Here is a 16438-nt window from a genome sequence, read left to right on the forward strand (position 1 = left end):
TAAATTTAAGGTATTTGACCTGGAATGGCTTGAAACATAAAATTTTTACTTTTGTCAGTTGAAAAACCATATTTTGCGAATCTATGGTTTGTGAAAACTAGGTTTTTCTAACTAACCTAATCATTAGACTATTATAAAATAAGCATATAACAAATACAGTGTCGGAATATGTATTATATGACTTTCTTGTGTTAAATTCTATCGTACTGGTTTACATGTTTCGATCTTTTCTGGGTCATCTTCAGAACTGGTCGTTGTTGATCTTGGCACCTCTTGTTTTGTTTCCTGTGAGGGCGTGTTCGTGTAGTGTAATGTAGAGTCAAAGAGTGTGTATGTTCTGAAATTGAGTTATGTGTTGAGAATTTCATTGGGGTGTGTTTTTGTGTGTCTGTAAATTTCATATTGTTCTAGTGTGTTTAGTTTCTGGCTATTTGGTTGGATGTGTAGTATTTCCATGTCTGTGATGATGTCTCTGTAGGTGTGGTTAGCATTTGTCTGCCTGTCTGTCCTATGTAGAAGTTGTTGCAGGTGTTACATTTGAGTTTGTATAACTTCTACATAGGACAGACAGGCAGATCATTTGAAACACGTTACAAAGAACACATTACAGCTATAACAAAATTACAAAACACCTCCACATATGCAGAACACATCACAAATGCTAACCACACCTACAGAGACATCAACACAGACATGGAAATACTGCACATCCAACCAAAAAGCCAGAAACTAAACACACTAGAACAATACGAAATATACAGACACACAAAAACACACCCCAACGAAATTCTCAACACACAACTCAATTTCAGAACACATACACTCTTGGACTCTACATTACACTACACGAACACACCCTCACAGGAAACAAAACAAGAGGTGCCAAGACCAACAACGACCAGTTCTGAGGATGACCCATAAAAGGTCGAAACATGTAAACCAGGTATGATAGAATTTAACACAAGAAAGTCGTATAATACATATTCCGAAGTGATACATGTTAAAAGTTGTGTAATCAAGATGTAAAATACAGTGTATTTTAAAACCCAAAAAATTTAAATATAAGCTGACACTATATGGAATTGCCACGATACTAAAATATTTTGTGTACATACAACCAAGTATACCAGTTTCTTACTTTGAAAAACTGGGATCCCTATGTAACAGAGTTTGAAACACCCTGTATATCAACTTCCTCGGTGGTCTAGTGGTGACCATGCTTGCCATTGGTTTTAAATGTTGAAATCCGACTGTGGGAAACTAATTTTTAAATATGATAAAAATCGTTAGCATGGTTTCTTTCAAAAGAGAAGTAAAGCTTTGGGACCTCATTGTAGATTTCCAGCATACAAAACAACCCTGTGCTTATTAGAGAGCCTCTGGCTATTCACCAGCACATTTCTCACTTGTAAAAATTTTGAGGGGTTACATCACTGACATGAGCATGGGCCTGTCCCACCTTTTACCATACGTTATCTCACCCCGGCCAATTGAAAAGAACATAAAACCGAAGAACGCACAAGCCATATTTCAACGTATAATTACTTGCGCGTTGTTATTTCTGTGTGACTGGATGTTTTCTACGTGTATGAGTAATCAAATGAGAAATCTGTCTAAACGTTTTCCCACACTTCTTGCACTGATGAGGCCTTGAATTCGAATGTGTCAAAGAATGATTTTTCAGATCTGAGGCTTGCATAAATCCCTTACCGCATGTTTTACATATATGAGATTTTGCACCATTGTGAGTCCTTAAATGGTACTGCAGATTTGAATCAAACAAGAAGCTCTTCTCACAAACCGAACACTGGTACGGTCTTATCCCGATGTGGGTGAGGACATGGGAGCGAAGATTAAATTTGTGCAGAAATCTCTTCCCGCATTCGTTGCATTCGTAGGGTCTGTTGCCAGAGTGCGTGAGTTCGTGTATTTTCAGGTACCTCGCACGCTGGACAATCAATCCACACTTCTTGCAGGTACGACAAGTAATATCACTTATTTTACGGTCTTGAAGTCTAGTTTTCTTTACATTCCTTGTTGCAGGTTTCTTCGGATTTCCTTCTTCAAGTTTTATTGCATCTGTTGTTAAATATTTTTCTGTTTTTATTACACTGAAATAAATATAACATATTTAAATTATGTAATCAAAAGACTTTCCGAGTATAGGACATATTTCTAGATTAAAACTGTCATTTAAAATCCAAATACAAAAATTTACATGGTGAGTCACGTCTATCAATTTAGTAGGAAAACAATATATACTTCTCTATATTGTGCTCATCATTCAATTATTTTATTAAACTTTAAATATTCACAATTTTGATCATTTTAAATAATGAGAAGTACTGAATTATTACGGTGGAATAGAAAAGGTTTTGATAACCAAACTGTACCATGCAGGAAATTTACTGAGAGAAGTGAGAGAAAAATTGGTGTTTGTTTTCAATTAAAAAAAAAACATAACTATACTAAAAGCCAGGTTATGAACCGACTAAACAGGAAGTAGTTGGCAGGGTGAGAGGAAAGTGCGGGATAGAGGGGTAGCCTGTGCAGTGATGACACGTTGAGCATGGCGGGGTGGAGGGGGGGAAGGAGAACGGAGCTTTTCATTGGACCTCACATGGAAATGTCGTCTGCTAACGAAAATCTGGCAACAGGATCACGGAGACAGTGTAGCCAAACTTCCCAGTTCATTTGCAATACCACGTGCATTACGAGTCGCATTTCGTACCAGCATCATTAGCTCGTGCTTTCTTAAAACAGTAATTTTAATTACTAATATTGTTGATAGTATTATTGAGAACTATATACAGTTGTACTCGAATAGAATAATGAATTCTCCCGCATACTACGATACAAAATGGAAGCGGGTTTTTAAGTCGGGAAAGAAAGAGAAATGATTTTGTCTATATACAAGCAATACCAACTAAAAGTGTAAATGGAGGCATCACAACAGTAGAAGAAGCAGTGCAGCAAACGGCTGAGGCACTGCTTGTAACTTAACTGTTCTAATTTCCATATTTTGTGTACTATAAAATAATAGTAGACCTAATAGTGTCTGAATACTCTTATTTATTTTAAACAATGGCTCAGCCAGCTTAAGTTTTCATTTCAAATTTGTATATTTGCTTATAGATATATTATGTGAATTAATAATAGTAGTAGTAGTAGTAATAATAATAATAATAATAATAATAATAATAATAATAATAATAATAATAATAGTAATAATTCAATATGCTCGTACATGACTCAAACAGTATAAATATAAAATTAAGATCATATCCATTAAATTATTATTATAGATGTCAAAAAAAGCTAAATAGTAAATTCGATTTATAACGACAACTCAAAATAAAATAAAAATTACTATTATATATCTTGATATATTTAGTTAACACTGTATTATATTATTGAATTGAATCGTTGTGCGTTTAACTGAAATGTTTGAATTCGTTATATACTTCTTTATTATATTATTAACTGAAAACACAGCTACGACAGTTATTTTAAACATATCGGTGACAAATGCTGAACATGCTTTGAATCTCGCGCCACTATGTGGCAACAGACCTCAGAAAGAGAGCAACAGAACGTTGCTTCCGGTTTAGTCGGTTCATAACCTGGCTTTTAGTATAAAAATATATAAAATTGGTTCAACATTCTGTTTAAAAAGTACATAACCTAAAAGTAACGAAAACTATCAAACATTAAGTCGTTTGAAGGATGGTTATATAATAGATATTCTGTTGTTTTCCTAAATATGCTAAATTCATTAACACTACCCACCCTACAAGCCATACCTTTAAAATATTTATATAAATTTTATTTGAAGCAAGTAAAGTGATAGGTTTGAAAATAAATCCCAAAAAGACAAGGTATATAATTATGTCTCGTGACCAGAATATAGTACAAAATGGAAATATAAAAATTGGAGATTTTTCCTTCGAAGAGGTGGAAAAATTCAAATATCTTGGAGCAACAGTAACAAATATAAATATAAATAATATAAATAATAATAATAATAATAATAATAATAATAATAATAATAATAATAATGATTTATTTAACCTGGCAGAGTTAAGGCCATACGGCCTTCTCTAACACTCAACCAGGAGTAAAACTGCGTTACAAAAAACACTACAAATTTACAAAGTACACTACAATTTTACACCAGTGGCGTATACTAGTTAAAGGGTTTGGGCTACCGCTGACCCTATTATTACACAAAATATATCTAACAGTTACTTTAATTTTAATTACTATGGGAAAACTAATAATACAAAATTATTACATTATGTTATATTATAAACTTTTTCTTTTGTAATTTCCTTGGGCTACCACCGGTAGCCCGCAAAATACGCCCCTGTTTTACACACAAAACTAAATAAGATAATAATAATAAAATGTAAACAACAAGTAAGTAGAAATCAGACATAACATATATAACATACAGAAAGAAAGACAAAAGCATAATAAAATGTAACAGCAGGTCAAAATAAATGAGACATACAAAGTATAAAAAAATAAGACAATTATTGATGATGATAATAATAATAATAATAATAATAATAATAATAATAATAGTAATAAAATAGTGCAGTACAAAGCATACAATGAATACACTATTTTAAGTACACACGGTAAGGAAAATTATGATTATATATAGCTCAACTTATCACATTATATTTATTTATTTATTTTTTATTGGGATATTTTACGACGCTGTATCAACATCTAGGTTATTTAGCATCTGAACGATATGAAGGTGATAATGCCGGTGAAATGAGTCCAGGGTCTAGCACCGAAAGTTACCCAACATTTGCTCGTATTGGGTTGAGGGAAAACCCTGGAAAAAACCTCAACCAGGTAACTTGCCCCGACCGGAATTCGAACCCGGGCCACCTGGTTTCGCAGCCAGACGTGCTGACCGTTACTCCACAGGTGTGGACATCACATTATAGATATACCATTATCGGAAAATATGAAAACCAGAATATAAAATAAGTTAAATATCACTAGAACATAAAAAAAATGTGAATATGTGGAAACATGCAATACAACACTTGTCATAATAGTAAGTTAGTTTGGCAACTCGTCATAAGATAATTTTCTAACTTGGATTTCAATGTTCGGCAGCCCTTGACTTCAGACGGCAGAGAGTTCCAGTGACGAGAGGTAGCAACAGTGACACTCAGGAGGAAATTAAATGCAGAATAAATATGGAAATGCTTGTTATTATTCAGTTGAGAAGCTTTTGTCATCTAGACTGCTGTCAAATAATTTGAAAGTTAGAATTTATAAAACAGATTACCGGTTGTTCTGTATGGTTGTGAACCTTGGACACTCACTCTGAGAGAGGAACAGAGATTAAGAGTGTTTAAGAATAAGATTCTTAGGAAAATATTTGGGGCTAAGAGGAATGAAGTTACAGGAGAATGGAGAAAGTTACACAATGCAGAACTGCACACATTGTATTCTTCACCTGACATAATTAGGAACATTAAATCCAGACGTTTGAGACGGGCAGGGCATGTAGCACGTATGGACGAATCCAGAAATGCATGTAGAGTGTAAGTTGGGAGACAGGAGAGAAAATACCTTTAAGGAGGCTGAGACGTAGGTGGGAGGATAATATTAAAATGGATTTGAGGGAAGTGGGATATGATGATAGTGACTGGATTAATCTTGCTCAGGATAGGGACCAATGGCGGGCTTATGTGAGGGCGGCAATGAACCTCCGGGTTCCTTAAAAGCCATTTGTAAGTATGCAAGTTAGATCACTTTTCTTGTTGGCAGTTTTCTCGTAGGATTTTTAGTTATATGGCAGATTTAAAATCAACTTGACAGCACTGTCATTAGGAAGATCTAAAAGATGAAATGAGTTCCTGTTACATCATCAGAATTAAATGCAAGTCAGGAGGATGATAAAGAGAAGAAGATTAAAATTTTACTTACGTGTTTGAATCCATATTGGTGAGAGTGTTAGAATTGACATCAGTGCCACTACTAGATTTCATACAGGACTTGATATTGTCTGACTCCAGAAAATTAAACTTCTTCGACTCTAAACCATCCAGACTGTTTAATTGATCACAATCAGGTTTGCCTGATTCAACATCACCAAGACAGTCTGGATAGAATGGTCCGTCATAATCAGAAATCTTTGACTGCATGCAGTCAAGACCGCTCAGCCTCCCAGAATCTAGGTCCTCAGTTTCCAAACTGTTGGCTTTGTTCTTGGTGCCTCCACCATTCTGTGCAGAATTTTTCTTGATACCAACCAAAAAATCCTGCAAAATATAACAAGTAGTACATTGCACAAATACTAGCACATATTTACAATTCACTGAAACTACTTATGTCTTCTTACTATAGGCAGAATGAGTGATGAATGTTTTCCATGATACATAATGATTAATACACAAAGAATGTGATGCAAGACTTAAAAAAGTGCCACTCCCTCACATTGCTAATCTATTTCACTTCTTTTCCTTGAATTACCCCTGTTTTTCTTGCATTCTTCTACATCTCCTCGTATTTCTCCTGTTCTTGTCTTCCTTTGTTCTCCTCGTATTACCTTCTTCTCATTGTCTTCCTCTTGTTATCCTTGTCTTCCCCTTGTTTTCCTTGTATTCCCCATGTTCTGCTTGTATTTCCCATTGTTCTCCTTGTATTCCCATTGACCTCCTTGTATTCCCGTTGTTCTCTCTATATTTCACTTGTTATCTTTGTCTTCCCCTTGTTCTTCTTGTGTACCCATAGTTCTCCTTGTATTCTCCTTGTTCTCTTCATGTTCCTCTTGCTCTCCTTGTATTCCCCTTCTTCTCTTTGTGTTCAACTATTGTTCGCCTTATCTTTTCTTTTTGTTAAATAAGTAGATATTTTAAAACGACAGTCCATATGGTGCTGATCTGCAGCAGTTTATTAATATGCTTGTATATTACAATAGAAGTAGGTTGAAATAAGCTCCAATGGCTTCTAGCCTGCTAGAAAAGTCATAATTGAGCACTGTAGAGTCATCAGGTTCTTTCACACCTTCCTTCCTATTATAAGTGTTACAATACAGTGTTTTAACATACAAAATATCACAGAAATGGAATACCTATGAAATGTCTGCACAAGCAAACAAAAGTTAATCTTTCAAGAAGAATAATAATAATAATGAAGAAGGTCCCTCGTTACTGTCAGTAGTGTTTTGGTAAGTTGGAGGGCTATTCTGAAAAAAAAAAAACTTGTATGTTTGTAATGTTAGTCCATATCACATTTGATTAAAGTGTTTTTATGCCAAAGTTGCACAGTTTGAAGTATCATGCCTTGGACTAGAAATCACAGAATTGCTGGAAAACGCATTTTCTCATGAAATTTCGGCCAGTGTAGGGAACCAGCACATACTCAGCATGGTAAGGAATTTCTAGGGCTACAGTAAGCATGAAAATACAGTTTTATACACCAAACCAACTATAATAAGTGTGGGGGGGGGGGATGATTTGTTGTTGTTGTTGTTTTCTAATGCTAGGCGTTTGACCTCTTGCACTCCAATATTTTTCAAAGATATTATCATGGCCAGCCACTGTAGCACAGATTTTGAGGTGTTCCGAATCCACTTTTTTTTTTTTTTTTGCAAGTTGTAGCCGATTTAAGTGAACACCATATTTTAACGTTTTGGTGGCTACTAGAGTCGGGCAGACTGCCTCATATTATCGCCCGTTCTCGGTTGCGCAATCATCGTAGTCTCGCTCGGTGCGCGAGCACCTAACGTAGCCAAATGACTCATTGATAGAGAACACGAGATTCTCTTGGTCCCGAGATTACCGATACTAGGTCATTCCCGACAGTCTCGGAGGTCTAGGCGGGACTGTAGTACTGATAAGCAAGCGATATCGCTCGGGCCGTTCTCCTATAAGAAGCATTGGCTTCGACATTTCCCGGTTCTTTAAATATATATCATGTCGTAGCTCCTATAATACTTAATCAATCGCGCTGTAATTTTTTGGATTGATAGCTCAATGTCTAAGGAAAACATAGGAAAAAAATCGAACTGAAAATATTTTTTGGAAAGTGAGAAAAAAAATATTAACTTCGATGGAGATTGATGTGTTCAGAATAGACATTTGCAACTTCACCTTTGTAGGCTGAAAACTTTTTTGTTTTTCACGTTAGATGGGGGGTCAAAGCGAGAGAAATGTTGAGAAAGGATGGAAATTACTTTCAAAAGTGATGGCCACTCAAAATCTTTACTGGTTCTCGAATAACGGCGAGTTAACCAAAGAGCTGTTTGCGAAAGACTCATGACTCAAACGTTTGTTGCGTAAAATTTGTACGGAACCCTTCAACACATGAAAACCCGTTATTGTACGGATGGTATTAAATGATATTTTAATATAGGTACTTGAAAATTAGGCTATATAGTCCAAGATGGTTTACACTTTACAGTAATTAGGCTATCTTTTATAGCAACTAAATAAAAAAATAGTTTGTAACACAATGATGTGAAACATGAAAATATTAAAAGCTGGTTCACAATAAACCGGGAACGGAAACGGCAACGAGAACTAGAACGGAAATATTGTTAAAATAAATGTATTTAAATGTAAGCATTCACAATTAACTATTCTGAATGCTCACATTTAAATACTGTAGGCTACATTTATTTTAACGTTATTTCCGTTCTCGTTTCTGTTCCCGGTTTATTGTGAGCCAGCCTATACTATAGAAAACTACACTTTCTACTGTTGTGCACGTTATAAAATATTGTTACAGAACAATCCTTATTGTATTGCAGCCATGTTGCAATATAAAATAACATAGGCCTATATGGTTTACAATAATTTTCCTATATGTTATAGGAACGAGAATAACAAATTAAGAATTAATAAGATTTCTAATTCGTTGTACCTAATGGTAACTTACAAGACAATAATAAATAATAACCATCATAATAATCCTGATAATCATAATCTTGATCATCCTAATGATTACGATAATGATAATGATGATAACAGTGATACTACTACTACTACTACTACTACTACTACTACTAATAATAATAATAATAATAATAATAATATAATAATAACAATTAATAATAATAAGAATAATAATCCATCGCTGTAGAGTAACGGTTAGCACACCTGACTGTGAAGCGATCGGGTTCCGGTTCGAATCTTGGTTGGGACAAGTTAACACTGGTTCACAATAAACCGGGAACGGAAACGACAACGATAACGGAAATATTCTTAAAATAAATGCATTTAAATGTGAGCATTCACAATTAACTTTCACTTTCCCGTTCCCGGGCTCCGGCAATCTTCTCGTTAATTGTGAATGCTCACATTTAAATACATTTATTTTAACATTATTTCTCGTTGTCGTTTCCGTTCCCGGTTTATTGTGAACCAGCCTTTACCTGGCTGAGTCTTCTCGCCTCAACCCATTGAGAGCAAATGCTGGGTAACTTTCGGCGCTCGACCCTGGACTCATTTCACTGGCATTACCATCATCTCATTCAGATGCTAGATAGTGATAGCAGTTGATAAAGCGTCGTAAAGTAACTAATTTAATAATAATAATAATAATAATAATAATAACCGTTCCCTCTTTTATTCTCTGCTATGATATAGCAAATATAAATGACACTCGGGAGGAAACGCAGAATAAATATGGGGAGAAATGCCTGTTATTATTCGGTCGAGAAGCTTTTGTCATCCACCCTGCTCTCAAAAAACCTGAAAGTTAGAATTTATAAAACAGTTATATTACCGATTGTTCTGTATGGTTGTGAAATTTGGACTCTCACTTTGAGAGAGGAACAGAGCTTAAGGCTGTTCGAGAATAAGATCCTTAGGAAGATATTTGGGGCTAAGAGGGATAGAGAATGGATGAAGTTGCACAACGTAGAACTACACGCATTGTACTCCTCACTTGACATTATTAGGAATATTAAATTCAGAGGTATGAGATGGGCAGAACATCTAGCAGGTATGGGCGAATCCAGAAATGCATATAGAGTGTTAGTTGGATAGTCGGAGGGAAAAGACGTTTGGAGAGGTAGAGACGTAGCTGGAAAGATAATATAAAAATGGATATGATGGTAGAGATTGGATTAATCTTGCTCAGGGTAGAGACCGATGGCGGGCTTATGTGAGAGCGGCAATGAACCTCCGAGTTCCTTAAAACGCGTTTGTAAGTAATTATGATCAATTTTTGAAAGGATCTACTCTATTTAGTTATTCTGTCCTTCCTCTTGCAAAAGTGTTTGCATTTCACATTCAGCATTTTATCAGTTGGGAAACAAAAATATCTTTTGTCAGAGTCTTTAGTCCTTTATAATAATATAAATAAGTATTAATTAATTTATTTCGTCCTTACACAGCGCAATAACAACGAGACATCCAGATGTGAACGCGCAATATAATAATACAGACGTGTGATATCCATTACTATAGCGTGTACAAAACACTATCGAATGATTAAATATGGAATGTCAACGAAATGCTGATAGCGAGAAAATATATCATAGCTCCAACCATAACTTGTTATTGTTTCAGATTAGCTTAGGATTAGGTAACGACTGAAAGTGCTGCATTATTTTGCTTCTCCAGAAAGGCAATAAATAGTTCATTAAAATAGTGTGACTTCTGTAAGAATGTCGACAATCATAATGTGCTGTATTATTGCATACCACACTGCTGTGCCTTCTTAAATTACTTTATGAACATTAATATTTCAGAAAGAGTCACGAATTGCAGTGATGAGCGGCAATTAAGCCGGCAGTCAGTGTACGCATTTCATAACGATAAGTCGGCCGTGCGATAACAGGCCGGGACCCGGTATTCCTCGTTCCCGAGAGTGCCAATCTCGAGAATACGATTCTCGGAACTGGCATTATCGGCCAGCTAGTCTCGCCTACGAGAACGAGCAGGAGTAAGAGGCTGTTTGCCCGACTCTAGTGGCTACTTCATTCACACACAACCCCCAGAATGTCTGGAGGACGATTTTAGTGCCATAGCAGGTCAGCACTAGGAACAGAAAAGAAGAAAGGGGAGGAAGGAAAGTGAAATGAACCCCTGGGCCTCGAGTGCTCTAATGCCGTCGAGGTCGAAGAAAGTAAGATTCAGTCAGAGGACTGGATAGGAAAGGGTAAAGAGGGAATTAGGTATTGGATAGAGGAAAATTATACCAAATTCAGTCATTAACTCATCAAGCTGACCAGTGCTAATGGATGAGTAGCCCCTCCCTTTAGTTCAGCTTGTAAAATTATGCTTACTAACAGCTGCACCACGGGAAGGTAGGGATGGGACATTGGGTATTTGTCCAGGTTGGTTCCTTAAAGCCTTCAATGGGAAGGATTAATGGCTCTCCCCCCTGTAGGGATGATTTGTATGGACACACGTTACCCACATACTAATAGGATGATTGTTCATCTCTGATGAAGCCTATGGATGTGAGGCAACAGTTAGCTGGACAGTCATAGCCCTCTATGGGCTGTCGTACTATCTTATGGAAAAAAAAAACACACACACACACATACACATATATACACACACACAAACCTCTCTCTCCCCTCTACATCCCCTTACAATACAGGACACTTGGCAATCCTAGTTGCACTGGGAAGAAAATGGATTTTGCTCTAGCCCTATATTTTACTTCCACATTCACGATTCAAGAACATATTTAAAAATACAATGACTACTAAAAAGACAAAAAAAAAAAAAAAGCCTTCAAAATCCAAAAATTAGTGAAAAATGCTCTCTCTCTCTCAAAAAAAAAAAGCCTAACTCTTTAAAACTGCGAAAAAGAAAGAAAAATAACGTAAAAAATTACATTTCTGTAACCACCAGCTCATATTCAGTATTTATATGTATATGAATTGTAAAAGTGCACAGGCGTATATGAGTTGTACAAGTGATATTTAGTCTTGACTTTGATGTAAGTTTATTAAATTCGTATTAATTATCCCACAATCTTATGTAATTCAATATAACTTATATAATCATTTGTAATCGTTACCAAAACAAAACATATTTATAATAATGGCCTAGATAAAATAATTGCTCATGAAGGACCATTTAAAAATAAATAAATAAAATAAAATAAAAACATATTTACAAGAATTGCATAGGATGTAAAAAAAAATAGATAACATGTCATCAAAATCTGTCCCCTGCTGGTCACAGTGCAATGACCTACTAGATATGGCAAGACGAGAATATCTAAAATGAGACTAACATTAGTCACAGCCAATGAGCTGACTAACAAGAAATGCAGACCTCCCTCAAAGAATGTTGTATGTCAGATGATAAAGTGTATGATATACAACGTTCTTTAGGGCAGTCTTCAAATGTTTTATCATTCACTGCTGAAAAGATAAGTGACCAGTCTATATTTCTATATCTACATAGCTTTCAAAGAAGCTAATACTCACTATGACAATCTTGAGACATGGAAACTTCTCATCAATTCTCTGCAATTTAAGCCGAGGATACTTCGCCGAGAACAAATGAGTCCAAGGAATAGAGTGGTCTGTGAAGGGGTCGTACTTGCTTACATGTCGCAATGCCATCTTAACACTGTCTGAAGAAACAAGTGAAAGTGCACACAGCTATAAAATGCTGAAACGAAGTTAAATTATATCATTATGAGGAAATAATTAGCAATAATAATAATCACAAAATTGGCCTCAATCAGTTGTCTCTAGAAAATAAGTAGACATGGCACATTTTCATAATCACGATAAATGTGAAATATGCTGTCAAAATATAATTACTTATTATACAAGTCTGTAAAGGTTCTCTTTTTGGCACAAGTGTAAAGTTTGTGAAACGAGGCGATTTACACTCGTGCCAAAAAATAACTTTACAAATGTTTATCATACAATGTTTTTTTTTCTACGATAGCATAGATTTACATTAAATAAATATTTTAAGTTACAGATGTTATAAGGTCACTGTTTCAAGGCCGTCTAAACTTAGAACCATTAAGAAATAAGTACCCTTTAAATTACAGTTTGTTTTATTCATTATCACGATTTCATGGCCTCTAAACCAACCATAATCAACAAAGCGGTTAGGAAAAGTTGAATGCTACAACTTGTTGCAATATGTGCTACAGATGTAACTTGAGAATAATAAGGGCTAAAATGTGAATATGAATGCTAAATTTGTTATTTGTGTTTTATCATTTTTCATTTCAAGATTTGGTATTTAATAATAATAATAATAATAATAATAATAATAATAATAATAATAATAATAATAATAACAAATAGCCTAGGCCTATATCTTGAGCATACATGGTTTTCATTAAATAATTATCAAGTTACCTGCATTTAATAGAAAACTTGTCTCATTTTAGACTTGATAAAATTTCGCACTCTTATGCAATTTGTTTTGACATAGGTAGGCTAAAAAGTTTGGGATTTTACTGTGATTTGGTAGCTATAACTTGGGAGTAACATGATTTCTCCAATTTCATAATTAATTCAATACTGAGATGCGATTTCATATTGCGAAGCAAAATTTGTTTCGTTCATAACAAAGGTTAGGTTAGGTTTCTCTGTACTCTATAGCCAAATGGGCGAGAATCCTTTCAAAATACGAACTTCATTACATTGAGAGAGATTTTGCTATAATTCATAAAGAGATACGCAACAAATTATCCATTAATAGTCTTAATAATAGAGGAAACTAATAATTTGATTTACAGAAAGTGCTAAATCTCATTACTTTCGAAGTACGAATCAAAATCAATAACTTCCTATACAATTTTAAGTAGGATAAAAAAAATCATGTACATAAATGCAATACCTACCTCACATATCACTTACTTTCTTATTGCACCATAATAATATTATCTTTCGTATCATATCCGATAGGCTTAGCATTTGACACCATACGATAGTTGCGAGCGTAACTTTTACAAGCTAACGATCAAGGGTGCTGAGGAAAACGCATTCTTGCTAACGCTGCGCAATACGAGACGCATTCAATCAAGGTATCTGTGGAATGTTAACAACGTGCATAAACGGCATAAACCGATGTCCTATTGCAGTTAATATCATAGTCCCTGTTGTAATATCGTGTACATACATACAGTATGAAATTTATATTACGATAAATTTTCGTCTACAATGAACGTTCCGTTCAGTTAAGATGCCCATATTTTCCCAGAATGCCATTTGATTAAAATGGTTGAATAACATATAATGATAATGACACATTTTATATACCGTAATGTATTTGCATAAATATTACTATAGGTTCGACAAAGTAGCTTAATTTTAAAAAAATGTTTACAAGCAAGATATTTTACTCTTTAGATGAATATTTAGATAATAATAAAAGCGAATTAATAGCTCATTTAATGTAAATGACCTGAATGGAGGGGGGGGGGGCAATAAAATTCTTAGCATGACATGTTTGAAAGGGAAGTAAAGACATGGGTTACCGTGTTGTAGATATATGCAACGTGGAAATATTATTTTATTTAACGATCTTTCAACTGCAGAGATTATTCCGCATCACAGAAACGACCAACAAAGTTTGCCTGAAACTATCAGGAACAGAGTTCTCTTACCTAACGCAACCTACAACTTTAATTTTCTCGCGCAGGAAAACATGTTAAAGATTAAATTTCCTAAATAAATAAAGACAGAATTCTGAAATTTTGTACAGTTATTGTACTCCTTATAAATAATGCGTATACAGTACCAAATTTCGTCTAATTTGGTTCAAGAATGTGTGAATAATTAGCATTTTTATAAGTTTAAATTATTTTTTTTAATACGCTATTATTCTTACAAATTTTAACAATTTCGCCTGAAATTTCATTTTTATAACTTTCCAATATATTGAATAAGCAGTCGTGGACAGCCGATAAGGGGTGGTCCTCCAGCTTGGGGGTTGGGCGAAGGGCTAACAACCCATCACCGTAAAAAACAGCTTGTTACGTATCCCTATAATAAGCCTCGGAATAGGACTGATTCTCTGGCACGACCACAGCAAAGGAATAAGGATTTGAGATTTGGCACTTGGAATGTAACTAGTCTTTATAGAACAGGAGGGGTAACATTAGTAGCAAAAGAACTAGCTAGATATAGAATAGACTTCGTAGGAGTACAAGAGGTTAGGTTAGATGGGAATGGCATATCACAAATAGGAGATTACTTGTTGTATTATGGGGAAGGAAACAATAATCACCAATTAGGAACAGGATTCTTTGTTCATAAAAGAATAAAATCAGCAGTAAAAAAGGTCGAATTTATCAGTGACAGGTTATCATATTTAGTACTTAAGGGTAGATGGTGCGACATCATAGTTATAAATGCTCACGCCCCTACAGAAGAGAAAGACGACCATATAAAGAATAGCTTCTACGAGGAATTGGAACATACTTTTGATCAGTTCCCTAGATATCACATGAAAATTTTATTGGGGGATTTCAATGCTAAAGTAGGACGGGAGGATATTTTTAGACCAACTATTGGAAAAGAGAGCCTACACGCAATTAGTAGTGACAATGGAGTTAGATTAGTCAACTTTGCCACATCGAAAAATTTAATTGTCAAAAGTACAACATTCCCCCATAAGGATATACATAAATATACTTGGACTTCTCCAGATGGATTGACACACAACCAAATAGATCACATCTTGATAGATAAACGGAGACATACTAGTATAGTAGATATTCGAACTTTCAGGGGTGCAGACTGTAATTCTGACCATTATTTGGTGATTGGAGAATTAAGAGAAAGATTATCAGTAGCCAAGCGAGTAGAGCAACAAGTCAATATTACTAAATTCAATATTTTGAAATTAAAGAACGAGGAAGCTAAGCAAAATTATCAGGTCGAAATTTCGAATAGGTTTGCCACTTTAGAAAGTTCCGACGAAGTTGAGAATGAATTAGATGTTAATAGCGTGTGGGAAAATATCAGAGATAGTATCAAAATTGCAGCTGAGCAGAGCATAGGTTATTATGAAACTAAGAAAAAGAAACCGTGGTTTGATGAAGATTGTTGCATGGTAGTAGAAAGAAGGAAACAGGCAAAATTGAAATTCTTACAGGATCCAGTTGAGGAGAAGAGAGATAATTATTTCAATGAAAGACGGGAAGCAAGTCGTACACTTAGGAATAAAAAGAGAGGTTACTTGAAGGAAAAACTGAATGAGGTAGAAACAAATAGTAAGAATAAAAACATTCGAGATTTATATAAGGGTATAAAGGAATTTAAGAACGGATATCAGCCAAGGGTAAACGTGATCAAGGATGAGAATGGTGACTTGCTTGCAGACTCTCCATCAATCCAAAACAGATGGAAAAACTATTTTGCGCAACTACTAAATGTACATAGGCCAAATAGAAATGATCGGGACGAAATTGAAATACAAACTGCTGAGCCATTTATACCCGAACCCACGCTTTCAGAAGT

At 34.9% G+C, this 16438-nt stretch overlaps 1 protein-coding gene across 3 annotated transcripts; it reads right to left on the bottom strand.

Moving 5' to 3' along the window:
- Positions 1-353: 353 nt before the first annotated feature.
- Positions 354-14853, bottom strand: LOC138713916 (neurotrophin receptor-interacting factor homolog). Of its 3 annotated transcripts, none has more exons than XM_069846457.1 (4): positions 13832-14853; positions 12431-12579; positions 5959-6293; positions 354-2111 (listed from the first exon to the last, which is right to left on the bottom strand). In XM_069846457.1, the coding sequence occupies exons 2-4, from the start codon at positions 12566-12568 to the stop codon at positions 1556-1558; spliced, it is 1029 nt and encodes a 342-aa protein (XP_069702558.1). In that variant the 5' UTR covers positions 12569-12579; positions 13832-14853; the 3' UTR covers positions 354-1555. The 3 variants fall into 3 exon arrangements, with proteins under 3 accessions (XP_069702558.1, XP_069702549.1, XP_069702562.1); XM_069846448.1 differs by having other exon boundaries at positions 13816-14853; XM_069846461.1 differs by lacking the exon at positions 13832-14853 and having other exon boundaries at positions 12431-13236.
- Between the last annotated feature and the right edge of the window lie 1585 nt (positions 14854-16438).

The sequence above is a fragment of the Periplaneta americana genome, chromosome 2, assembly GCF_040183065.1.
Source record: "Periplaneta americana isolate PAMFEO1 chromosome 2, P.americana_PAMFEO1_priV1, whole genome shotgun sequence".
In the NCBI taxonomy this organism is placed as follows: Eukaryota; Metazoa; Arthropoda; class Insecta; order Blattodea; family Blattidae; genus Periplaneta; species Periplaneta americana.